The sequence below is a fragment of the Hydra viridissima genome, unplaced genomic scaffold (genome assembly GCF_058129835.1).
Source record: "Hydra viridissima isolate aposymbiotic clone 2 unplaced genomic scaffold, HvirCarnegie_v1 scaffold_5, whole genome shotgun sequence".
Lineage (NCBI taxonomy): Eukaryota > Metazoa > Cnidaria > Hydrozoa > Anthoathecata > Hydridae > Hydra > Hydra viridissima.
Genome location: NW_028324304.1, coordinates 7,865,111 through 7,891,861, shown reverse-complemented (window position 1 = coordinate 7,891,861; position 26,751 = coordinate 7,865,111). Strand labels below are relative to the sequence as shown.

At 35.8% G+C, this 26,751-nt stretch overlaps 1 protein-coding gene across 1 annotated transcript; it reads left to right on the top strand.

Annotated features, from left to right (window-relative positions):
* The first annotated feature begins 50 nt into the window (after window positions 1-50).
* Window positions 51-26,525, top strand: LOC149888380 (uncharacterized). The gene is made up of 3 exons (XM_090089071.1): window positions 51-111; window positions 4,492-4,776; window positions 25,434-26,525. The coding sequence occupies exons 1-3, from the start codon at window positions 51-53 to the stop codon at window positions 25,766-25,768; spliced, it is 681 nt and encodes a 226-aa protein (XP_089945197.1). The 3' UTR covers window positions 25,769-26,525.
* The last annotated feature ends 226 nt before the right edge of the window (window positions 26,526-26,751 follow it).

Below are 26,751 nucleotides of genomic sequence, written 5' to 3'. Positions count from 1 at the left end.
GTTGTTCTTTTGTGTTATTTTTGAATGCTGTTTTTTGAACTAGTTGTACCATGTGCAGCCTGCTAAATCCTGGTTGTTACTTGGCAATTCCTGGACCTTTTCCGAGACCAGGTCAAGAGTGGCAACTAACCACTGTACATTTTTTTTGAAAAAAAGAACAGTGGTCTGTTGCCACCCTTGGGTAAGTCCAATAATGGTCCAGGGGTGTCAAGCTCTGACCTGGATTTTGCATGATGCTGTGTTTGCTCTTTAATTTTTGATTATTAATGTGCTATTTTATGAAATTTGGTTAATTTTTTATTTATATGCTCATTTTAATATCTATGCAGCATACAAAATCCTGGTCATAACTCAGCACCCCCCCCCCAGACCTTTTCTGAGACCTGTTTGAGAGAGGCAACCATCCACTGTTCATTTTTCTAAAAAAAGAACAATGATTTGTTGCCCCCCGGGTGGGTCTCAAAAAGGGTCTGGAGGTGCTGAGTTATGACCTGGATTTTGCTCTTAACCTCTTATAGCCCACTTTAATTTCTTGTTGTGTAAAAAATATACTTTTTTGAATTTTAGTCACATATGATCCTAGTATAATAATGAAATTAAAAAAAACACTTGTTTTATTTTTTTTTTGGTCAATTTAGAGTTTGTTGCTTTCAGGCAACAACGGACGATAAAGTACTAAAATAATTTTTTTTTAATCTGATATTAAAGTGCTTTACACGAAAAATCCTGATTTTTCTCCTTTACATCTCTCTGATTTTACATTTTATTTAGAGAAACGCATTAAATATTTAGGATTCATGAAAAGTCTTAAAACAGTTGGATGTTGGCGTAAAACAGAGATGGACATCACACTTGGAGCACTTTACTTTAGGGAAACCATTACAACCAGGATATCTACATCTTCCTTTCTTATCTGTAAACTCTGGCCAATTTTTGTACCCATCATTTCAAATGATTTTGTTCAGAATTGGCGCTGCAGGACCTCTTATTTTCTTTGCATTATAATTCAGATCAACTGATTTTGAAGGTCGTCCTTTTCTGATTGACCTTTTCCCTAGCATAATCAATAATTCAGCAATTGGCACTTAAAAAGATTTTAAGAACATTAGTTTTTTTTAATTTTCTGAATCTATTCTATACAAAATCCATGCTTGGACTCCTGATACATCAAGAAAATGCCAGATTAGCCGACGATACCACTTTTTTGAACGAGCAGAAATACGATAGTAGCTCAATAGTCCATCTAAAAGATCGACGTCTTCCATGCATTTGTTATAGGTGACGATAGCAGAGGAACAATCAACTAAAATCTCTTTTTTTTTTTTCTTTTTTATCCCATCTTTTTACTTGAAGTCAACAAAACGCGTTTTCAAACAAAACTTTGCGGTTTGACTTTTTAAGCGGATATGCGCAATGTTGCTTTAAAGCAACGAAGGTTTAAATTATATTTAAAAACTCGTTTGATGAAAAATTAATGTGAAAAATATATAAAACCACATTAAATATGTTATTAAATAAATTAGTCATTTTTTGAACTGCAAAAAGACAATATATTTCTGAAAAACAAAGATTAAAAACTGACCTTATTTACAAACACGCAAAAATTGTATCTCTTAGAATCGAAAAGCTAATAAACCTGAGAATTCAATGTATAACCTTTTAACGTCTGTTTATTTTTATTGGTTAAATATTGAACTAAAGTTTTCAGCATTCTTTTTATTATAAAATATCATTTTAATTAAACTTTTAAACCATTTTTTGGTATGTTGACTACAGGCAACTCGGGGCTATAAGAGGTTAAATTTTTGGTTATTATTGTACTATTTTATAGAGTTTGATTAATTTTTTATTTATATTCACATTTTAATATCTTTTCTTGCACATTTAAATATCATTTATTTTGAAAAATTGCAGTTTTATAGACAAAATTAGCTTTAATCTTCAGGATATATTGTTACATTGATTTATTTATTTATCTACTATATTCATAATAGGTATGCAAAAATTATCAGAGCCGACGACACGGGGGGAGGGGCGCGTGACCCCCATTTTCTTGTAAAAGACTTTTTTTTCTTTATTAAAAATCCGAATACGGAGGACTCTTACAAATTAATGATCGTGATCCCTCCCCCCTCCCACCCCCCCCCCACACACACTTCGAAATCTGTGTCGTCGGCTCTGAATCGTATATACCATTGATCCGTCACTATCCCAATAACTTAAAATCTTGCTTACGCTAAAACATTTTGTAACCACTAGTACTATCATTTTTTTAATATTTAGCGGACCCTTAAAAGTTCAGGTCACAGTGATTTTTTTAATACTTAGGGGACCCTTAGAAGTTCAGGTCACTGATTGCACCTGCAGTGCAATCGCACTGCAGGTGCAATCAGTGCTGAGTACATATACAATGCCAAAGTGTCTGATTTCCCTGAACTTGATCTGTTTCCCTGATTTAATTTAGATTTACAAAAATTCAACTACAGAAATAAAGTATTTGATTTTTTTTAGAAAAACACCTTGCTATTGCAAAAAATGTATAGATCATAAAGCAATCTGCCCACGTGTATAAAATATACGAATGATAGATGTCTAGCCGGCTAGCAGCTATTTCCCCTGAGATTACCCTGATTTTTCAAAAATGCAACCCTTTTTCCTATATAGTTCTTTTTTTTTTTTTTGCAGACATCTGAATTCCCTGACGTTTCCCTAATTCCTGTATGTGATATTATTTTATATATTATTACGATAATATGTCACAACAGGGTTCATGGCAGTTTTAGAAATCCATTTTCCCTGAGTATTTCCTAATTTTTACCCAATTTCAAGTACTTTTTCCCTGAGTTCGGTTGGCGAAAAGGAATGAAATTTTCCTTGTTAATGTTGAAGGATATAACACTTTTGCAACTGAATTCATGTTTCCCTAAAATTTCTATTAGAATTTTAAAGAAATTTTATTTAGAAAGATAATTCTTCATAATCAATTGATAGCAATCTGTTAAAATAAAAGCTCAAAATTTGTATATTGCAAAATAACTTCAATTTATATATAAAACTAAAAAACATTCCTGAGTTTTCCCTGATTTTAAAGATTTTTAAAAAAAGCTCCCTGAATTTTCCAGGTGTTTCCGGGTTTTTCAAAATTTAAATAACTTTACCCTGGTTTTCCAGGTTTTCTCTGAGTGCCACGAGCCCTGCACAAAGTGCCTGGGTATATAAAATTTTAACAATTTCAGAGTTTGTATTAAAAAAAAAAAAACGAAATAAAGATATTGTGCCAAGTAAAGAAATTCTATTTTAGCAAATAATCACAGATTTAAATTGACATTAATAATAAATAAAGAATTATACATAGTAGTGTACTGTTAATAATTATCACAATGTTGTTGATATTCCTATATTGATAAATAGTAAATGTCCTACTCAGATTTCTACTTTATGTCTTTTTGGATTACTTTTTTGTAACCATCTCTTAGAAACCTTATAAACAAACAATTCCAAAGTTAGTATCGGCTAAGGTTGTCATTCATTAAAACTAGTTGTTTTCATCTAGTTTTTTCCCTCACAGTCTTCATTTAACCACTTTCTTGCTCTTAAACTTTACTCAATCTTTTCTGTAACTCTTAACTGAAATAGTGGTAAAATATGTGTTGTAGTGAATTAGATTTTAAAAAATCAAACATAAAAATGTATAACTTTTGTTTATATTTAGTTGTTTATTTAGTTTAAAATTTATTTTTTTCAATCATTTTATTTTTATTTATTTTTATTTTATTCTATTTATTTAATTTTTTTTATATAAATTCATTTCTATTTTTTTAATTTTATAATATATATATATATATATATATATATATATATATATATATATATATATATATATATATATATATATATTAAATATATATATATATAAATATATATATATATATATATTTATTTATTTTATTCTTTTTATTTTACTTTTTTCATTTAATTATTTTTTATTTTTTTATATATATATATGTATATATATACACATTATTTTCTATTTTATTTATTTTATGTTTTTATTTTATTTTTATTCTTTTATTTATTTATTTTTCATTTACTTATTTTTTGTTTTTATTATATATATATATATATATATATATATATATATATATATATATATATATATATATATATATATGTATGTATATATATATATATATATATATATATATATATATATATATATATATATATATATATATATATATAGTATATATATATACACATACACATACACACACTATTTATGAAATATATATACACTATTTAAGAATCCTTGATGCTAAACCATCTCAAAAAATACGCAGTAAAGGACAGAGTAGACTGGGGTAGAAAAAGATAAAAGTAGACTAAGATAGTACAGAGAGAGAATACAGAATTTAGAAACCTATAAAGTTTTATTAATTGGTTTATTTAAAACATGAACTTATCATTCGGGTAATCATTTTTCTTTTTTAGTTTCAGACCAACAACAAACAAGTTGTAATTTATTATATACTCAAAGCTGGGAGGGATTAAATTATTACTATGATGCTGATGTTCCTTATGATCCTAGCCGATGCGTAAGTACTTGCAAAAATTATCAGCTTTCAAACCCGACACTGAATGGATATGTAGCAAGTGGAATTGTTGTAAATAGTTGGCAATGCATGTGTCTTTATGGAAACGGCAATAATTATGTTAATCAATATGGATGTTCTTTTCAGATTAATTATCCAGCTCAAACACTTCCTAGCTCAAAAGGTAAGTTTGAATGAATCCAACTTTACTCGTTTGAAGGATCAGATAGAGACAAAATATTTGAATGTGTAAGTTTTAACTTCCTTGCACACCAATTATTTACTAGTGGTATAAAAAAGGGGTTTGGAGGTTTATCTCCTGTTAAAGTTGCGGATATTACTACTACTATAAAAGGCGGGTTCTGGGACAAAACCATTTTTGATCTCCGTTTTTGTATTTTTTTGATAATTGAGGGGTGTGAAAATGTTTTGATCTCCGTTTTGTATTTTTTTGATAATTGAGGGGTGTGAAAATGTTTTGATGATTTTGGGGTGTCTGTAAAACGTTTTTTCATGACGATCACGTCATGAAAAAAGTTTAATGGGTGTAAAGGTGTTTAAATCTTGCGCGAAATTATGCGTAATAAAACACTTGTCCGAGAAGAAGGTAAAAGCTTCCGGATTGACCGACTTGCGCGTCTCCGGAGTTGAGAGTGACGACAAGCCTTCTTCCGGATGCGACGCTGGGCATGGAGTCAGCTTCTCCGAAATTTCTGTAAAAAGAGATGGTGGTGGTGGAACCGATGGATGCGGTGGATTGGTAAAGAAGGCCTGTGGATTTGTTGTTAAAAGAGGATATGTTCGCGCCGTTCCACGACGACAAATAAAAATCTTCCAATCCTGAGGAGGAAAAGAAGCATGTGCTGTCACCGTCATATCCTGGAAAGTAGGTGTAATTGTTGGTGTTGTATGGAGTCCAAGGAGTGAGAACGGTTCCGTTTCCGGGAGGTACATTTCCATCATACATTCTGACTCTGGATTCCCACCAGTTTCCAGAAGCGCCGATGATGTGCATTTTGATGTATTTCAACGACACGCCATTTCCTTTTCCGTTGGTGTTCATCAAAACGTATTCGCTGCCATAAGTGGTGTTTAAATATCGGAATGTGCTGCAGTGCAGCTTGAAAAGAGGGATGGTGGCAGGAATGGAAGCAAGAGTGGAAACAAAAGGTTGAATCCAATACGTGATGGCTGTGGCATTTCTGTTCACCAGTTGAATGGAGATGTCGTTTCTGAAAGGCATGTCCAACGTGAAATATCCTCCCAAGGAAGTGGTGTTGAACATGTTGCATCCTTGCAAAGAGTTGGCGTAATAGGGTCCTCCCAATGGTGAAAAAAGCAAATCGGTGGCGAGACCAGTTGCGTCCACTCCGATTCCTTCCGTGGTTTCTGCATAATTCCCCACATTGATTTCTCCGTCAGTAAAGATTCGAATAAAAACTTGACCGGGAATATTTGTGCCAGAGGTGCTGTATAAAGCCAGCCACAACCTTCTCAGCGCTCCAGATTTTCCGGAAAACGCAAACACAGGAGAAGTGGTTAATGCTGCAAAGGTCTGTGACTTGAACCCCAAACTGGTGAAACCGGATCCTGGAACGACACTGGTCAAACTCGATTCTTGCAACATCAAGTCGACGTAGCTTTTTGTCGCTCCGTCTTGTGCGCTTGACGGGTCGAGCACATTGATCAATTTGTGAGAATTCAAATCCAAGTCCGCGGTTCCCACTGATGTTCCACCGGCGTGTGTGTCCACGTAATTTTTGGTGGCTGAATCCGAAGCGGAAACGGGCTCTGCCATATTGGTCAATTTATGTGACGTCATGTTGATGTCGACGTAAGAAATGTTATTGTAAGAGACTTTGGTGTCCACATACCCTTTTGTCGCAGCGTCTTTTAAAGCCGTTGGATCAGAGACGTTGATCAACTTGTGAGAGTTCATGTCGATGATTCCAGTGATCGTGCTGGATCCGTCTGTTTTAACGCACAGACTTGAGCTGACGTCGACGTAATTTTTTGTCGCAGCGTCATGAAGAGCTGTTGGTTCGTTCAAATTGATCGCCTTGTGAAAATTCAAATCCAAGTCTGCAGTTCCAATGACTGTTCCTCCTCCTCCACCGGCATGCGTGTCGACGTAATTTTTGGTGGCTGCATCGTGCGAGTTGGTTGGTTCTGCCAAATTGATGATTTTGTTCGAATTGAAATCCAAATCTGCAGTGATGGTGCTGGATCCATCAGTTTTGATGTAAACGTTGCTTGCTGAGTCTGTTGCAAGATTGTCGAGATAAACGCTGAACTCGTTTCTGTTGAATTTGTCAATCATTTTTTAAAAGGGCAAAAAATTTTTTTAAATTGTGATCAGATCCTTTGGATCTATGGAAAATCTTTGATTTTTTACCACAAGGTGTTGACAACGTCTTGAAAGCTGTTTCCCTCTTCGCATTTTTTCAAGACGTAAAGACACAAGTGACCGCAATAAGACGTGTTTCCAAATTGAACCCTTTCGCTGTTGTAAAAGACAGGGCTTTTCAAATAATCGACGAGCTCGACGAGAGGGAGTTGAGCGTAAGAGTCAAAGCTGAACTTTGCGTCTCCGTCTTTGAACCAGCACACCCAATGAAATCCTCCTGTGTTTGATTCACCTGTGTTAACAATACCGCATTCTTTTCTTCTCGGTTTTTTCGGCAATGTATCTCTTTCAAGAACTCCACGAAAGTTTTTTAGTTTTAACTGTTTTGCTGCTTCCATCAATTGAAAATTGGTCAAAGCCCCGTTTGGCAAATCAATTCCATACATCAATTGAAAATTGGTCAAAATTCCCTTCACATTGATTTTCTTGTTTCTCATTTTTTCTTTGTTAAAAAATTTTTTTTAATTCGCAAACGAATCCTCTGGCTCTGGTGTTTTGCGGATGCATTTTTTTTATATTTCATTTTTTTCCTCCTCATTTTTTGTCACTTACCTTTTGGTCTCCTCATTTTTTGTCACTTACCTTTTGGTTTCCTCATTTTTGTCACTTACCTTTTGGTCTCCTCATTTTTGTCACTTACCTGAAATTTCTTTGTTTTCCTCGATTGCCCTTTTTGCCTCTGACTCTGGCTCTGCAATTTTTTTTAATTTGTGGTGACCATAAGCCAACGTGTGTATTCCATCATCCAAAATGATCCTTTTGTCGTCGGCGGCGCTGAGAGAGGTTTTGTTGATCTCTTCAGTGTAGACATCGTGCAAACGAGATCGGATGATGTTCATTTTGTTCATCTGTTCTTTTTTGGTTTCAAGACATTTTTTGTAATCGTCGTGGGTGATGTATTTTTCGACGACATATGTTTTCACCGCCTTGCATTTTTTGCAATTTTTCTCTTGTTCTTCTTGGTGTATTTTGTAAGAGTACAATTTTGACCTGAGACCGACAAACTCTTCAATCTGTTTTCCTCCTGTTTCGTCTTTGAACATCCCAATGACCTTTTTGTTTAAACCCACTTTGAACCCGACGCTTTGAATGGCTGGATGGCTTTTGCTGAAATCGCTCGTGTCGAATTTTTTTTCCACATCGTCGGAAATGTCTTTGTAGAAATCGTCCGTTTTTATTTCATAAACCAGCGAGTCAGTGTCTGTCATCAGCAGCTTTGCGTCACCACCTGGATATTTCTTTTTGATGAAGTCGTAATGGAACTCGAACATCAAGGTTTTGCTCAAATCCAAAATGGACATCCCCAAAAAAATTGGTTTGTTGTAAAAAATTTTTGTCCTCTTCATGTGAACGGCAATCAAGTTTTCGTCGAAAATCGTGTGCCGGTCGTAAGTTGGTTTGCTGACAATTTGATTGCCTTGTCCCTTTTTGTGGTCAATCTCACGTCCACTCTCTTTTCGATGTTCTCCATGGTTTTTCCAAACACCGAATTGTTCATCAGCTTGAAAAATTCCTTTTCAAAATCGCTGGTTGCTTTTGTTCTCAATTCTGTGTTGAGGTCAATGTAAGGTTTCAACCAATCCCGTTGCTCAAATTTGATGCCTCTGTGCACCTTTGAAATTTTCATTCCCAATCGTTCATACAGCTTCAGGTTTTCACAATGGAGGACGTAATTTTTTTTGTCGTTTAAATTTGGAACGAGTTTGTCCACTTTTCCAATTTTCATTCTCTCAGGGGCCAACGGATAATCGTTGTGTTCATCGTGAAGGCTTTCCGGATAATCCAAATCAACCTCCAAAATGCACGGAACCGATCGCCAATCGGACAGTTCGTCTTCTGTCATCCATTCGAAACCGTGAGTGGGAAGGGGTTTGCACATGGCCCATCCTTACAGGTTGTTGGCGTCCAAGTATTGAATGAATTTTGATGGTTGGCTTGGATCGTACGAGTCGCCCATGTATTTGTTGTTCGATTTTCCATGCCGGTTGGAGATCATGCTGATCCCTCCACGGGTTCCTTTTTGGATCATTCGAAGCATGTCTGGGTCGCTCAACAATTCCAATTTTATTTTTGTCATTTTCAAACAAGCGTCCCAAGCCAACCCTGGAGATGTGAAATACCAGGCTGGGTCGAGCTTGTAATGTTTCACGCAAACGTCCCTGAAATTTTCGAAGACGTCGGCCAAAATCAAAACGTCAGACACTTTGTACAAATCGTGATATTCTCTGAACGTTTTGCATTGAAACGTGTTCCAAACCGTTTGCGCATGCGCGTAATCTTCGTCGCTAATTTCATTGTGGTTGAGTTCTGAGAAAAGCGCTTCTTTTGGAGGCAATTGCGTTTCTTGAAATTTATCGAATCCATCCACCCAACCGTTAGGGTAAACGCCTTTTTTTCGAAGCAAATCGAATTTTTCTCCTTCATAATGTTTGAGAGGTTTTTGAACTCTTCCGGCTTTAAATTTTTCGACAAAGTATCCAAACTTGAGGCCATGAATTTAAAACTGTCGATGAACCTCAATTCAATTTTTTTTTCTTTGGGTTTTCCGTCTTTCCCAATGTACTCTCCCACTTTGATTTTTTTCGAGAAGCTGATGTATTTTTCCTCGTTGCATGGGATGCAGGTTATTTCTCCACCCAATTTTTTGATAAACAAATGGCTGTCGTAACCTGACAGATTGTGGAAAACGACAGGAATGAATTTTGGGACTTTGTATTTTAAATTGCATTCGTTGTGGGCTGCTCCTCGATATTTTCCAGTGAAATGACAGTGATCGCGCACTTTTTCTGCATCGAGAATTTTTTCTTCGCAAATGTGACAAACGGTGGCTTCTTTGAAATTATTTTCGTCGTCTTTTGTGAGAACCATATTTTTTTTCTCGATTTTTTCAAAGACTTCTTTTATTTCTTTTTCCAAACTTTCAACAAAAAATTGAGCCACGTCTTGGTTCTCGTTTGACGATTCGGAAATGGATAGTTCGCCATCATAGACGGTTTCGTCAAAACATTTGATGTGAAAGACAAAAGAACTCGGGACGTGTCTTTGAAACTGTTTGGTGCACGACTGGTTTGGGTTCTGTTCGCACGAGTCCATCGGTTTGACAAAACTTTCAAAATCCGCGTAAACCACAAATGGAACCCTCATCGACCTTTCGATGTGCTCAAATTTCATGAACGAATTTTTTGGAGGAAGATCCATTCGAACCGCGCTGTGCTCTCTGCAATAGGTTGAATGCTTTGAAAGATCTTCCTCGCTTTTCATCCCCTGCAAGCAGTTTCTGCAAAAATATTTTTTCACGTTTTTTTTGGATGATTGGGAGGAGATGAGTCGACTCAGATTTTTAATCAGACAATAATGGTTCGTTTTTTCGTCTGAAATGAGCATCAAATCGATTTCATTCTTTCTGTTCAAGCACTTCGATATTCGCAAAGGGTAGATGGATTTTTTTTCGCAACCGAAAACGTTGACGCTGATGTCTGGATTGTTTTTTTCAAATTTTTTGATTTGGTCGAGCTTGACCGGAAAATCGATCCCTTCCCAATTTATTTTTTTTGATTTTTCGATCAAGTCTTTGTCAATCCTTTCTCCATGTTTTTCTTTCATGTTCAACGCCCTGGTGACGCTCCACTTGAAGCATTCATTGTCTTCGTTCACCATGTTGATGATTGCTTTTTTGCTCGACAGAAAATCGTCGAGAGGGATATACGACCGACCACCGATGGGTTTGTAGTCGATTAAATTGATGTCCATTTTCAAGATGGCTGACACTGTGCAATTCGAGCCCATTTTGTTGTATTTTTCCATGTTTTCCAGGATTTCCTCTTTTGCTTTTTCATAAAATTCTCCCAAGTCCGTCGACTCCAAAATAACCCCAGCTTTTGACAAAAAAGGAACGATTCGATGCGTCACCTCTCCAGTTGTAAGGCTGACGCTCTCCATATCGATTGTCAAAACGAGGCTCGCTTTTTTGTTTTTATTCTCTTGAAGAATTTTGATCACGCCGTCTTTTGCCAAATTCAAAAAGTCTGAAGCGTTCTTTTGGTTTCCTTTGACTTGATGCGAAAATTGTTTGGCAACATGTCTCAGCGCGTGATTTGTCAATTGAAAATGAATGAGTGGCTTGAGTGGTTTGTAAACTGTTCCTTGAACAATTGATTTGAGGGTTCTTATTTTGAGAGATTCGATTTTTCTCTTCACTTCGCTCCCCACATTGCTCACTGTTTTCTTAACAGCCTCTGGAACAAAAGGATCAACAAACTCAAGCAAGCTGTTGAAACTGTTGACGACTGCATTTTTCACAGCTGTCGAAAAACTTGAAAAAACTCCAGGAACCATCACAGGAGACGAATCTGGAACAGGAGCGTCAAGCATATATTGTGATGATGGCTTTGGAGGAAGAGCTGGTTTTTGAGGAAGAGCTGGTTTCGGAGCGATGACAGGCTTTTGAACAGTTTGATGCGGAGCAATCACAGGACGTGGAGCAATCACAGGACGCATAGCAGGACGTGGAGCAATCACAGGCCGTGGAGCAGGACGTGGAACAATCACAGGACGTGTAGCAGGACGTGGAGCAGGACGTGGAGCAATCACAGGACGCGTAGCAGGAACAGGGCTTTGAGCAATCGAACGAGGAGCAGTCTTCACATCTGCCGTTCGTCTACGAGGATGACCAATGACAGGTCTTGTTGTTTTTATGGCTTCAACGAGTTGTTCCCTCGTCATTTTTGAAAATCCTTTTATCGCTCTGTCTCGAGCTTGATTTTTCAATGTTGCCATCGAAACTTTTTTTTCTTTGGCGATTTTGCTTTCCATTTTTTTATTATCAAGAAAATTTAACTCAAATTCAATTTTTTTGGTTTTTCTTATTTTTTCGGGATTTCCGATTTTTCGCCTTTTGCTTTCCATTTTTATTCGACCAAGAAAATTTTTTTTCAAAATCAATTTTTTCAATTCTTGCGAGAATTGAAAAAAATTTTTTTTTCATTTTGTCGGACTTTGATTTTTTTTTTCGTTTTTCGAGCTTTTCTGAATTTAAAATCTCAATCTTTATCCCATCCTCCACTTTTCCATCTCTGCGCTCCAAATATCTCCAGCCATGACCTGTCATTTTCATCGCTTTGTAAAGGGATCCATATTCAACCACCTCCCCGGTTTCGATGTTGGTCGTTTTCACAGACACAGGTTTTTTTCGAATTGAACCAAGCCTCTCGTATTTTGGATCGATCGGTTTTTTTGATTTTTCCGTTGTCGCATTTTCTTTTTTCGGTCGACCCACCGACTTGAATTCTTTTGCACTTTCCAAAAGCAAATCTTTGCTCACAAGATTGCTATCAACCGCAATCATCAGCAAAGTCAACAAATTGTTTGAGGTTTTTGTGACGCCATTTTCTCTCAGCAAATTTTTCAGATAATTTTTTGTGAGTCTCATGTTTTTTTTCTAAAAAGAAAAAATTTTTTAAATCAATTTTTTTGTTAAGAATCTCATGACGGTCTTTTTGATCTAATAAACAGCGCTCATGTTTACTCCGTCTGAAACAAATTGCGTCAATCTGTTGGAAACGATCACTGCGAAAATGACGGTGCTGTCTGGCACTGCCGTTCTGAACTTTAGGTTGACAACCAATTCAGCCGTTTCGGAAACAACTCTTTCCTTTTGCTTGCTGATGTCGACAAAAAACAACGGATACAAATTTTTATATTCAAGCAGAGTCAAACCGGATTGGCAAACAAGCTCGTTTGTGCCATAATATTTTTCATCAAACAAGAACGCGTCGGATTGGCCATGACAATTTTCTTTTCTCCAAAATTCAGGTCGTAATTGTAATTCGGATATTTGATCCCATTGACGGTCACGAAAAAATTGCTGATGTCGCAATGATCGAACACGGCTGGATTTGTGGTTTGACTTGACCCTCTGTTTGTCTGAAGACCAAACACGATATATCTCGGAACGCTTTTGTCCGTGATCCTTCCAAGGGTCCAGGTGAATTCTGTGAGACCAGCTGGAATGGCTTGTCTTTCGACTTTGTTTGCCTTATATGCTACTGGAACGGAAATTTTCTTTGTCATAAAATTCAAAAAATCGGATTTTTTCAAAACATCAAGCTCAAGCCTTGGGATGAAAAGTCTGAACTTTTTGATGTCGATCATTCCTGCACCAACAGTCCCAGCTCTGTAAATGGCGTCGTCGTATTCTTTTTTTGTGAAGGTTATGGTGTGCCTGAATCCTTAAACGACTTTGTTGTTTGTCTCGCAAAAACCAAAAATGTGCTTTAAAGGGATCCTGAAAGAAAATGCGCCAATGGAGGTGGTGTCTGCAAATAAGTGGTCTCGTCTGACGATGAATCCAGAGTTTCCGGTGGCGTTTGAAGTATCTTTGTACCACATTTGCTTCAAACCATCGGCAAGCTGAAAACCGAAAGGATATTTCAGCAATCCAAGCATGGTTGTTCCCTGACCTGGATACATGACTCTTTCCACTTGCTGTCCTGACAAGTCGTAAGTGATGTCGCTGAACAAATACATGATGGCGTTGTTCACCAGAGCAATCTGGTCTGCTGCTGCGTAAGCGGTTCCGTCTGCTTTTTTCAGAACCCCTTCAACGAGGATGTAAGCATCAGATGGAACTGTCAGAACAGACTGACAATCAATCTCAAAGACAATTGATCCTGAAGAATTCAAGTCGAGGTTTGTTGGAAGGTACTCGAAAAAATCAACTTTTTCAATGCCGGTCTCGTACTCGGGCATTTCGTCAACTCTCAATCTGTCGGTGTTTATCATTTTTATAAATGAGGAAAAAAAATTTAATTCGTTTGCGAATCCTGCGTCAAAAAAAAAATCACGCAATCAAGAGCCCGCTCCCCATTTTGACGAGATCCTGAATTCTGGTCGCATTCTTTTTCGTCATTTTTCTTTTTGGACGAATGGACGAACCAAACATTTTTTTGTGCAGCTCTTCCATTGGATTGATATATGTGTATGGATCAACCTTTGCCACTTCGTTTGCAATCGTATTGACCAATTGGTTCGGATTCACTGTCCCTGTCTTGGCGTAAACTTTTTCGATCGCTTTTTTTCCTTTGTCGATGGCAACGTCTTTGGCGGTCAAAATGGCAGAAGTGGCCAATTCTTTTCCTGCAGATTTGGCTGCTGTGATGGCCTCTCTTCCAATTTCGCTTGCCGCTGCCTTTCTCAATAAATGAAGAGAAGATCTCGATGCGTTTGAGGCTGCCATCCTCCTCAAAAAATTTTTAAACGTGTCAACGAATCCTCCTCCTCCAACAACGTTCTTTCTCACATATCTTCTGTTGTTCACAATGAGCATTTTAAAATGAGAAAATTTTTTTTAATTCGTGTTTCACGACTCGATGAATTTTTGAATCGATCGATATTCCTCTTTGTTGATTTCCCCCTGCCTCAAAAGCTCGTCACAAATGGCAACAGCTTCGTTTCTCGATGCAATATTTCCAGCATGACCAGCGGCGATACTCAAACTGAGTCGCTGCACCAGAGCATTTGGATCGCTCGGAAGAATGATCACTCCACGACCTTTTGTTCCCCTCGTTTTTGTGTAATTTTTTCTCCAAATTTTTGAAACAATTGTTTCCCACTTTTCGCTTCTCGAAGATTTTGGCATTGTTGGTTTCCCTTCTCTCTCCATCGCATGCGTTTCGACCAGTATTTTTTCATAATTTCCCAAGTCCTCGTTGGTCACCTTTGTCATATCAGGTCTGGATCTTGAAATCAGCTCCCAAAAACCAATCGTCCCCTTGTACTTTTCTCCATCAATAATGATGTCGTTTTCATCGATGAAAATTTCTTTGTTTCCAATAAACATTTTTCCTCTTTCTTTTGCGTGAATCCCAAAAACTCGATCTGCAGAAAACTTTTTGGCTGCATATTTCGACAAATATTCCAAAGCAATGTTTCCCACATTCATTTTTCAAAACGTTTTTTCAATACCTTTTAAGCTTTCAGATGGGCTTTCTGGATAAGTCAAAGCCAGTGGAGTGTTGTCAACTTCTCTGTATGCAATGCTCTTTAGCTCGTTTTGCACCTTTTCGTTGCTCTCGATCAGAGGCTTGAAAAACTTGGACAGATCAGTCTGATAATTCACATCTGAAACTTTCCGGTTGAGGCTCTCATTGTAAAGCTTTTCCCGGTTGGCCATGTATTCTTTGACAATCTCATCTCTCTTTTTCGGGTCGCGTATTTTAAAGAACTCCATTTTTAAAATACTGAGAAAAAAAACTTAAACACAAACGAGTTTGCGTTTAAGTTTACGTTCACTTTTTGAAAATGTTGTTAAACGCTTGAATGGCCTCTTCTCTTCCTTTTTGGATCAACGTCTCTTAGGTCAATTTGTCAATGCTGCTTTTTGAATTTGTCCGGATTTCTTCGGACATGACCTTAAATTTTTGAAGCTCGCTGAGAATTAATTCGTACTCGGAATCGCTCACAAATCCGTCCATGAGCGATTTTGAAATGTGATCGCAAATCGTGTTCAATTTTGACTCGGAAAGAACCTTTAATTTTTCGTGCTTTTCAGCCTTCAACATCATTTTTTTGTTTTTTTGGTTTCCGAAAATGGACAAAGCACCCATCACAACCGCAATCCCCTCGCACGCAATCGAAACTGGGGTGGCAACGACGGTTGACAAAAGGGCAATACCAGTAATCCCCAAAGCAATGCACACCGTTTGCAGCCCATCGTCAGCAAAACGAATGATTTTCGACACTCGATGGTACTTTTTGCTCAAAGCCATTCTCTTCACTTTTTCATCCTCCATTTCTTTTAGGATCTCGCTTATTTTTTGAAGCCTGTAAATGTGACCTCCATCCGTCGGAGCTGTTGGAAGAGTCGGATAAATTTTTTCAGTGTTTTTGATTATCTCCATCTTTTTAACATAGGCAGATTTTTTTAAATTCGAATCGATGTGATTTATTTTGCAAAGCTTTTCTCCTTTTTTGACAATGACGTCATTGGTGCTGTTGTTGCTCACATCCAAAATGACATCATCCACAGACTCTGAAAAAATCACATCGTTTTTGAAGAAGTTCAATTGGTCACTTATTTTGTTCATCAAAGTGACGACAGCGATGCCTCTGTCAAAACTCAACCCAACGGACAACGATATTGTCGTCAGAGAAAGAGCTGAAAATTTAATGTCCTTTTGAGCAAAAATTTCATGGTGCCCGTTTATGTTAAAACAGTTTGGGTGATCCAACTCTTTTTTTGCCACAACAGTATTTTGCGATGTCTTTTTTTGCAGGTTTTTGATTGTCTCCACCAGGTTTTCAAGCTCTTTGATCCTGTCAACCAAATTTTCCAAATTTTTGGTCCGGTCCGACTCTTTGAATCGCTCCAACTCTTTGATCCTGCCATCCATGTGCTCTAAATACATTTTCGAGATGTCCAGGTTCGAGTCAACGTGCTTCTCTGCTGATGCAACATTCTTGTACATCTTGTGAGGGGCATGCATTTTTAATATGAAAAGAAAATGTTTTAACTCATTTTATTTTCATTTTTTTTCGTCAGACTCCATTTTTTTTCGTGTTTTCACATCTCTTCGTCAGACTCCATTTCACCCAAATCCAAATCATCACCCATGATGCTTTGAACTGAAGACACCTTTTTCACAATGATCACTTCTGGAACTCTAACCTGAATGGACTCGATCTGAGCTCCAACAAAAACACCTTCAATTTTCAAAGAGGCGGCGACGTTGCACTTTTGCCGAACATATTCCAAAGGACTCACCTTCACCAGCTCTTTCCCTTTCTTTTTGAAAAACAAAGAAGACACTTCAATTCCTTCCTCGTTTTTCTTTGTGAACAATTTTCCGAAAAAAATGGGTGATTCATTTGGATTATCGGATTTCTTTTTCAAAATGGACAAGTCATTTGTCATTATTTTCTTTGTTCTCCCTCCCTTCTTCAAAGTGGGAGTCATTTCCTTGACTTTTTCGCGAAGAAATTTTGATACCTTTTCGACCACCTCGATGAACTTTTTTTCTTTTTCGCTCATCCCTTTTTTCTCGTCGAAACCAAGAAAGGACATGGAATATCCCTCCAGTTCTTTCGTTCCGAAGTTGCAGTTCTCAAACACACCCAGAGAAAACAAAACGGGTGTTCTCAAAATGAAAGGCCCTTTCCCAGAGGAATACTCATAAAAGAGCGGAATCTTTTGGTACTGAACTGGTTTGGTTGCGGAATAAATCTCTCCAACCGACAATTTGCTCTCATCAAAATTTCCGACCGTCACGAAATTCGTCATTTTAATAAGAAAAGAAAATTTTTTTAACTCATTTTTTTAACTCATTTTTTTCAAACGGATCAATTCAACATTGCTCACCCATGAGTTGAACGAGTCTGGATATCCTTTCCATTTGACCAGTGATTTGCTTTTTGTTCGGCGAACGATTTTTTCAATCCTGAATATGCTCTGATCAGTCTTTTGCATCTCCTGCTCGTAAAAAGTTCCTTGAATGTCTTCACTGTTGGCGTCAGTGATTTTGTACGTGGGTTGATCGGTTCGCTGAACTTTGGACACTGTGAAAACCTCCTCGGTCCATCTCGGCGTGTACCCTTTTTCAAAATGGGGCTTCTTTTTGTGATCCTCACTTTGTCTCCCATTAAAAATTTCGGCTCTGGTCTTTCTTTTGGCATCTTTCCATTCAGATTCATCCAGATCATATTTCTATTCTTTTCCTCGCTGGCTTCAATCGGTGTCATTTTGATGGACGAGTGCTTTGTGCTGTTGTAATTTTTCACCATTTCGTCCAAAACGTCAATGTATCGGTTGGTGCTGTTGGCTGAAAAATATTTGAACATTTTTTCTTTCATCGTTCTGTTCCATCGCTCAACGACACAACTTTTTTCCTCGTTTTCAGTGGAGTACAATTGAACACCCAACGCTTTCACGTGCTTGTTGTGAAATTCTTTTCCTTTGTCCACCCACATTTTGACACACTTTCTTTCACCAAAAATCTTTTTCAACGCTTCAGACACTTCAAGTCCGGTTTTGCTTTTCAACGGAACGATCCACCCATACTTTGAAAACACGTCGATCACCATGAGCAAATATTTGACACCATTGTTGAACTTTGAAAACGATTGCATGTCAACCAAATCAGCAGCCCATATTTCGTCGATGTCGTTCACAAACACTTTTCTTTTTTTAAAATGACGAATGACCGGTTTGTGAAGCTCCTCTGCAAGCTGATCCGTCCATTTCAAACTTGAAAAAATTTTTTTTTTTTAGAGCCCTTTGGATTCGCAGAGACGCCTAATCCGAATTTGGCTTTGGCTATGATGATGGGCTCGATGATCTTTCTTTCGTTTATTTCTTTTTGAGTGGGGTTTGGAATGGAGTTCATTTCTTCAAGCATCATTTGATCTGCCAAATTTCTGCTTCGAACGTCTGTCAAATATTTATAAGCCAAATCGTGGTGGTATGCTGCATTGTCCACTCTGTCCACCGGTTTGCTCCACTCCTGATACATGTTGGTTGATGTGAGCCTTTTGTCCAGGTTTGTGCCAGGTCCTGCAAAATTCATTCCTGGAATGTGCATCTCTCCTGGAAATTTTGCCCACGGAAGCTTTATTTTTTTTGAAAAATTGTTGATCGATTCGACCAAGTCTCCCCCTTTTGTGCTCCCATGCGAAGAAACAAACTGGCATTTGGTCGTTCCGCAAGAGTCGCAAGTTCCTTTGAGCATTTTTCTGTTGTTTTTTGAGATCTCGTTTCTCAAATGAATGGTTTCGGTTTCTCTTTTGCATTTGACGCAGTACATTTTAAACATAAAAAAAAATTTTTTTTAAACAAAAAAAAATGGAAGTGACCGATTTGTCATGGAATATTGGAAAAAGCAAAAGAGACAACAACCCGCTTTTGCCGAGAAGCATTCGAGGAATCATCGTTGGGAAATCCGGTTGCGGAAAAACAACGCTGCTTCTCAATTTGCTGCTCAAGCCTGGATGGCTGGATTATAACCACTTGCAGGTCTTTGGGAAATCTCTTTTCCAGCCCGAGTACAAAATACTCAAAAGCTCGTTCGAAAAAAATTTGCCAAAAAAGATCATTCTCGATTTGTTCAAGGTGCAAAACGAAATTGAAAAATTGAATTTAAACCCTGAATGCGTCATTAACGACCTTTCAAAAAATTTTTCCGAAACCGAGGACATGAATTGCCAATTTTTCGAAACGGCTGACGATGTGCCTGAACCTGAAGATCTCGATTCAATAAAAAACAATTTGATGATCTTTGACGACCTTCAATTAACCAAGCAAAACAAGTGCGAAAAATATTACATCCGCGGAAGAAACTCCAACGTCGACTGCTTCTACCTCGCTCAAAATTACTTCATGCTCCCACGACAAACCATCCGAGAAAACACCAATTTCATTTGTCTGTTTCCTCAAGATTCAAAAAATATGGACCACATTTTTCGAGACCACGTTTCGAGCGACATGGGAAAAGAAGAATTCAAAAAATTTTGCAAGCGTTGTTGGTCTCAACATCACGGATTTGCCGTCATCGATTTAACCTCAAAAAAATACGAGGGAAAATATCGAAGCGGATTCGACGATTTTTATTTTCCTAAAGAATCCTTTTAAAAAAATTTTTCATCCATTAAAAAAAAATGTCTGGCATCATCATCGACGTGGATGGAAATTCCAACGTAATCATAACAGAATTTTTGGACAAAATCGTCTTTGAAAAAGAAAAAACCGACGAGATGGCTTTTCTCGGTCTGGAGACGTACAACAGCTTTCCAAACATCACCAGCAAAAACAATTCTTTCAGGTACAGCATGACCAACGGAGCCAATTGGGAAAACGTCGTCATTCCAGAAGGAAGCTACGACATCATCGACATCAACAATTATTTGTAAAAAACAGTTTCAAACACCATCAAGAATTACGCGTCACAAAGCGCAAGTTACGTCGCTGCGAATAAGATCAGCTACTCACCTGAAAACATCAAAATCGGATCCAACTCAAACACTTTAAAATCAACCGTCAAACTCGGAGTAAATTATTTGATGGACCTGAACGTCGAAAACAGCATCGCCTCTCTTTTGGGATTCACAAAAAGACAATTGGACTCCAATTCAGAATACGAGTCCGACGACATTGTCAGGATTTCAAGCGTCAACACGATCAGAATCGTCAACAACGTCATCGGATCAGCCTACATCAACGGCTCACAACTCAATTGCATTTACTCCTTTTACCCATCGGTCGGTCCTGGATTCAAAATCATCGAAAGACCCACCCATTTGGTCTACCTCCCTGTCAAGGTACCTGAAATTTCCACGATGATCACACGCGTTGTCGATGTGTCAAATTAAATGTGTCCCAGGGACAGATCGAAAAAATAAAAAAATCCATGATGGAAGGAAAACCCGTTAGCATCCGGATTTCAAGAGATGATTTCCACGGAAACGACGTTTTGCTTGTGACACACACACACAACACCAACAAATTTTGGACGCTATCCATCGAGGAGTTGGAGTCACCATTAAAATGAGCAAGACTCAAGTGGAACACAACGCAAATGTCAAAGGAGGATTCATCGGAGCTCTTTTACCTTTATTGGGAATGCTTGCTGCTCGAGCCGCTCCCGTTGTTGCCACTGGTTTATTAGGCGGAGCTGCCTCTTCGCTTGGGTCCACTGTGATCGATAAAATTTCAGGAAGGGGTGTCGTTTACGTCAAAAAAAATGGACACGGAATGAAAATGGGCACTCACAGAGGAAACGGATTATTTTTAACACCTTGGATCAAAGGAGGCTCCGTCAGAGACGGTCTTTACATCAAAAGCGGAAAAGGTTACGAATCCATCGGATCCGGATTGCTTCTCGGACCGAACTCCCCATTCTCAAGCATCCCTTTTTTAAATTTAATTTTGTGAAAAAATTTTTTTCTTGGCCAAATAAAAATGAACGGAAAAACGAGAATCTTGCGAAACGACGACGGAAAAATCAGAAGCATTAAATTCATTGAATACTTAAGGGACAAAGGTATAGGTCACCGCGAAATTGAACTGTACAAGTCCATTCTCGAAGAAAAACAAGAACAAGAGCATGAACAAAGAAAAAAAGAAATTTTTCGCGCAAGATTTAAACACCTTTACACCCATTAAACTTTTTTCATGACGTGATCGTCATGAAAAAACGTTTTACAGACACCCCAAAATCATCAAAACATTTTCACACCCCTCAATTATCAAAAAAATACAAAACGGAGATCAAAACATTTTCACACCTCTCAATTATCAAAAAAATACAAAAACGGAGATCAAAAATGGTTTTGTCCCAAAACCCGCCTTTTATAGTAGTATTACTCATTGAAAATAATCCCAGTTTTAATAGGTAAAAAGAAATTTTTAATGTTCCCGTACAGTATTAACTATCTTTTTGACCGTAAATTATGTATGATTTATTTTACGGTCAAAAAGAAGTCCATGAGAAGTGCCACATGTAATATTTCAAGTATTGAGTGTAAGCCAACTTTTACGTTATATTGACGGGTTATATCAAATTTACTAGTAAGTTCTTGTTTTATCTCAGAAAAAATAAATGAAATTAATAAAATCTTTTAAAAAACCATTACATTTAGTAAACCATGATCTTTTAACCTTTGATTTCGGGTTTACCTGATAAGATAGTAACATATCTTTTATTAGCTTTCTATGTTTCCTAGCAACTAAAAGAATGTTTCCTCTTTGATCTTTATTGTGAGATCTGTGAAAAAAATTTTCAAATAAACTAATAATTCATTCCGCGCAGTAACTGGTCATGTCAAGGATGCTAACTAGTTGAATAAAATGCTTTTAAATCTTGGTCTAATAAATCACTTAGTGATTGCCATTCTTTAGCTGATACGGTGTGTCCTGTAAGTATAAATGAATAATCAACTCTCCATAGTAATTAAAACCTCTAACCTACTTTATTTGGAGATAATAAAGCAGAAGGAGCTTTTAAACAAATTTCTGATAACTCAGCAATCGGAAACGTTGAGAGTTTCTCAATGATTATAACTTTTGCTCTCAGATAAGGATTTCTAAATGATAATACCACAACCCCAGGAGACAATACCAAGTGATTTACTTATGCTCTGAAAAAGTGAGTAATAAACGTCATAATCTCATTCTATTTTAATTGTTTTGGCAATTTTAAATGGATTTGATTATGATTTGTTATGATTTGCTGAATTTAAGGATCGGAGGTGCATAGTAAACAGCTATAACAAATGTTACCCATGAGATCTTATCTTTCTTCTTAGACCCATATATTTAATGAGTTTGGATGTCATCTTAAACATTAGAAAACATATTGCGTTGGCAATTAACCTTGCATTGTGATAGGTACCTGCGCTGATAGGTTAGAAAGTAGTTTATATTCTCAGATTTAACGTTTATATATGTATGTGTGTGTGTGTGTATGTGTGTGTGTGTGTGTGTGTGTGTGTGTGTGTGTGTGTGTGTGTGTGTGTGTATGTGTGTGTGTGTGTGTGTGTGTCTAAATGTTATAGAACTATAACATTTATACATATAATACTATTAACATTTATATAATTGCTGCATAAAAATCTCTCATTCTAGAGAATTAATTACAAAACTCTTTCTTCTTTAAATAAAGTTTGCAGAGATCGTTGCCCACATATGGGCCTTGCTCAGAAAATTGTTTAAGTCTTTCTACTAAATCATTAGCATAAATTAATCAAATTCATTAGTCATTTTTGCTAAAAAAATCTTTTAGTAACTTGTTCGCAGCGTTCTAAGACTTGAGACTTTGTGTTAAAAAAACATATTTACTTTGGTAATATCGTCCCTACACAAAAACCAAAGAGATAGTTCACCAAGAACTCTTGTCAGAATAATTGTTGTACAAGATTTCCATCCAGTATTTCTTATTGTGATGGCAGAATAAAATCATACAAGATAGTCAGTAATTTTAAGAAATTCAAAGAGATTCATAATCCTTATAGTCATATTGCTTCTCTTAAAAGAGCATCAAGAAAAAGATCACCTCTGGTTTCAAACTCTGGGAAAGTTACAGATACTTACAGTCTGACAGATTCTCTGCTTGACTTTAGCTGTCCAAAATCTCCTTCTAGGTAGTTCACTACAATTGTGATAAAGAATTTCTCAAACGCTGAGGCTGTTCCTTGTTTTGGTGGAAGTTGTTGCAGCAATGAGGACCTTCTTAGTTATCTCCTTTTCCACTTTGAAGCATGCTGGTTTAAAATATTGTCTCGTGCTTGAGCTTTACTCATGAATATTAATATTTTTTATTGGGTCTAAGACTTCTAACTCAACTAATAATGCAAACTTGGATAACCTAAATTAGTAAAGAAAATGTCTAACTCAGTTAAACATTTACTTTAAAAACAGCTCCTATATACCTAAAATGCCCGTGCAGCATTAGGAAAGGATGTGTCCATTAAATTAATTATAGTTTTTCAACCCAAAATAAAATGAATATCTCTATGTGAAAAACAAACTATTCTTGGATATTACCAGATTGTGATTCAGCTCGCATGTTTTTTTTGAAACAAGTTTCTCATCAGAGAAATCAAGCCTTTTATTATTTTTAAAGATTATTTAAAATCAATTATCGTTTAAAATCACACTGAAAGAGCCTCCAATAAATAACTTTTTATTTTAACTATTGTGGAGCATTAGATTGCTGTTCTTTAGTACACAATTTTCGTATTCTTCTTTCTCTGAACAATCTATTAATCTTTCTCTGAACAATCAGTTGCATGTTATGATCATAGTTGTGTTTAATCAAAAGTTGTTAAAAAAATTTATTATAACAAAAACTTGAATAAAAAAACAAAAATTATCAAAAAAAAAATTATAGTTCCTATTTAGGAAAAAATAATTTACAGATCTATCTAAAAATTCCTTTTTGATCTTAAAGTTCTTACTGCTACACAAACTTTTGTATTTGTAATTCAGACGTTTAAGTTTTTACACTATGCTTTTCTCAGAAATCAAGTAATGACTGAAAAATACTGACTTATAAATATTTACAATTTGCCGGAGAAAGCATTACCTGTATTTGTATTACCAATCTCCTTATTTCCTTTGTAGATAACATCCTCTCGTGTTCGAGAGCATGAAATGTTTGGTTTAGTATATTTAAATCTGTTATCGCTACCTGAGGTCAGATGGAATTAACCTGAAGGATACTGTAATTACATGTTACTTGGTTTGAATAAACAAATCAAAGATTGAAATTAGATAAAAATGCAAATTATAAAAGACATGCTGCAATTAAACTGTTTAAAAACTAACTATGAATAATCACATAATTTAGAAACATCTTGACTTTTTAAAACTTTTTTTTTTAAATTGCTTCACATTGAAGAGTTTTGAAATCCATCGAAAATAATGTTTTCAATCTGAAAATGTACCTTTTTTTTTTTGTAACTCATTTTCTGTTATTTGTTATAAACAAAACAGCTAAAATCAATTTAATTACAACTTATATTTAGGTTTCTTAACTAAATATATATTCCAAGACACTTATATGATAAAATAGTAAGACGGCGGTCCTGGTTTGTTCGAAACTTGATATAGATCGAAATTCATCGAACAATTTTAGTTTGAAAACAAAAATGTTCAAAAGTTGTAATTCAGTTCAAATTTGTATGGTTCTAATTACTGTGGATGTCTTATGCATATAATATACAACGGATTATCATAAATCCTTTTTCCTCGGGCGGCAATTTTCAATTTTCACTATTCTTTTCAGATTTCAATGATCTGAGTTCCCTATCATCAGTGATTATCAATAATCTGAGTTCCCTATCATCAGTGATTATCAATGATCTGAGTTCCCTATCATCAGTGATTTCAATGATCTGAGTTCCCTATCATCAGTGATTATTAACAATAAACATTGAAGATCGTCTTGAATTCTCTTCAAAGTATGAAACACATGAGTTTTTTGTTTTTCAGTATTTGTTTTACTAACATACACTGCAAAAAATATATATGTAATCATACATTACATGTAGTACTTGTTTTCCAAGATAATAAAGCTGGGAGTAATATTTGGCTGATAACTGATTTAATTTTTAGAAGACATGCCCAATGTCATCATATTGATATTTCGGACAGAAAGTTGAACTTTTTTAAAAGTTCTGTCTGGTTTCCAAACGTTATGTTTGGTTATCTGAATAACTAGTCGACTCTTAAAATGACCCCTTCTTTTTATTCTTTTAATACCCTCTATCTGATGAAATAGTTTTTTAATAATATCAACTCCTTTTAATTTTGTTTTAAACAAAAAGCCAATTTAATAATAGGCTAATATTAAAATGCGTCTTTGTCCTTATATGAGAAAATATTTAAAAAATTCAACTATGAAAGATTCAAATCCGTCTGTATTTACAAGCTTTGAAAATACTTATAGGAGTCTGGATCCCGATGATGACTCGTTTTGACAATTGGGATTCATTTTTTTGGCAAAAGTCTTTTAAAGAATATGAAAACGGTTTTGGTTTGCTAAATCAACAATGGATTGGCTTAAAAAAGCTAAATGAAGTTACCAGCTCGTTTACAACTGATATGAGAGTTGATTACACGTTCAAAGATGATGTAGCATTTAGCGTCATGTATTACAATGTAAAGATTTACTCAAGTGAATATGGGTATGCCTTCGACTACATCTCATTCAATTTAAAGAATAGTGAGTTAAAATACCTTAAATACTTTTTCACAACATTAAAAAAGTTTATTTTCATTTAAGCTACTCACGTTCGATAATTTTAAAATCACGACGTCTTTTCTGCAGGTCCTAAGACAAATTTATTTTGTAGATCATGAAATATAATTACTTGTTAACTCCGAAAATAATCTGGTAAGTTAAAATTTAAATAAAAATTAACTCTGGTGAAAAATAAGATTTTTATCTTTTTAAATAAAAATGTAATCACTTTAAAAGGAGATTTTGTTCAGTTAATTATGTTAATTTAATAATGAGTTAAAAAAAGTCAAGTTAGAATTTTTCTCTAAGATTGGTGACTTGTACACAAAGTTATTTTTTTATTTGCCAAAAAAAAAAACGCTCTTTAGTTCTAACAACACGTCCAACTTTAACTATTCAAAAAGTCATTTTAAGAAGCCCATCCTTTTTTTTTGAAAATTTTTGGCCATAAAAACAAGTCTAGTAAATTACCAGGAACGAGATTTTAGCCAAGAGTTTGCTTTAAAATACTCGCTGCACTATAAGTTATATTTTGATACTTGTTTTAAAAAGGCTTGATTTAGATAATACATATTGAAGGATTGCTACTTGACTATTTCAAAAACCTTCTGTTAGTTTAAATAATCAAAGCATTCAGCAAAAGAACAAAACTTTTATACTTACATTATCATGTCGCTCTTGGACCATATCACTCCTTGGACCATAATTTTATTGTCAAAATTTTTCATTAGAATTTCGGAATAAAAGTTCTAATGAAAAATTTTGACAATAAAATCATATTTTTACAAAAAAAAAAAATTCAAATAGAAGAGCGGACTGCTCTTCGCAATAATGAAATAAATAAAACATAAACCAACAAAATGATCAAAAAATGTGCACTGAATGACATTTTAAATGTTGATAAATAGAAAGAAATCATATTGAATGATAAGAATGATTTTCAGTGACATAAGCTAAGATTATACGTTCAAAGTATCATTGAGTTCCAGTATTTAAATAAGTTTATGCGTAAATAAGTTTTATT

Coding starts and splice junctions, on each gene's coding strand:
- LOC149888380 (XM_090089071.1), top strand. CDS start 51: ATGTGCAGCCTGCTAAATCCTGGTTGTTACTTGGCAATTCCTGGACCT. Junction 112..4,491: donor TGGACCTTTTCCGAGACCAG/GTCAAGAGTGGC, acceptor TTTCTTTTTTAG/TTTCAGACCAACAACAAACA. Junction 4,777..25,433: donor AACACTTCCTAGCTCAAAAG/GTAAGTTTGAAT, acceptor AAATACTTATAG/GAGTCTGGATCCCGATGATG.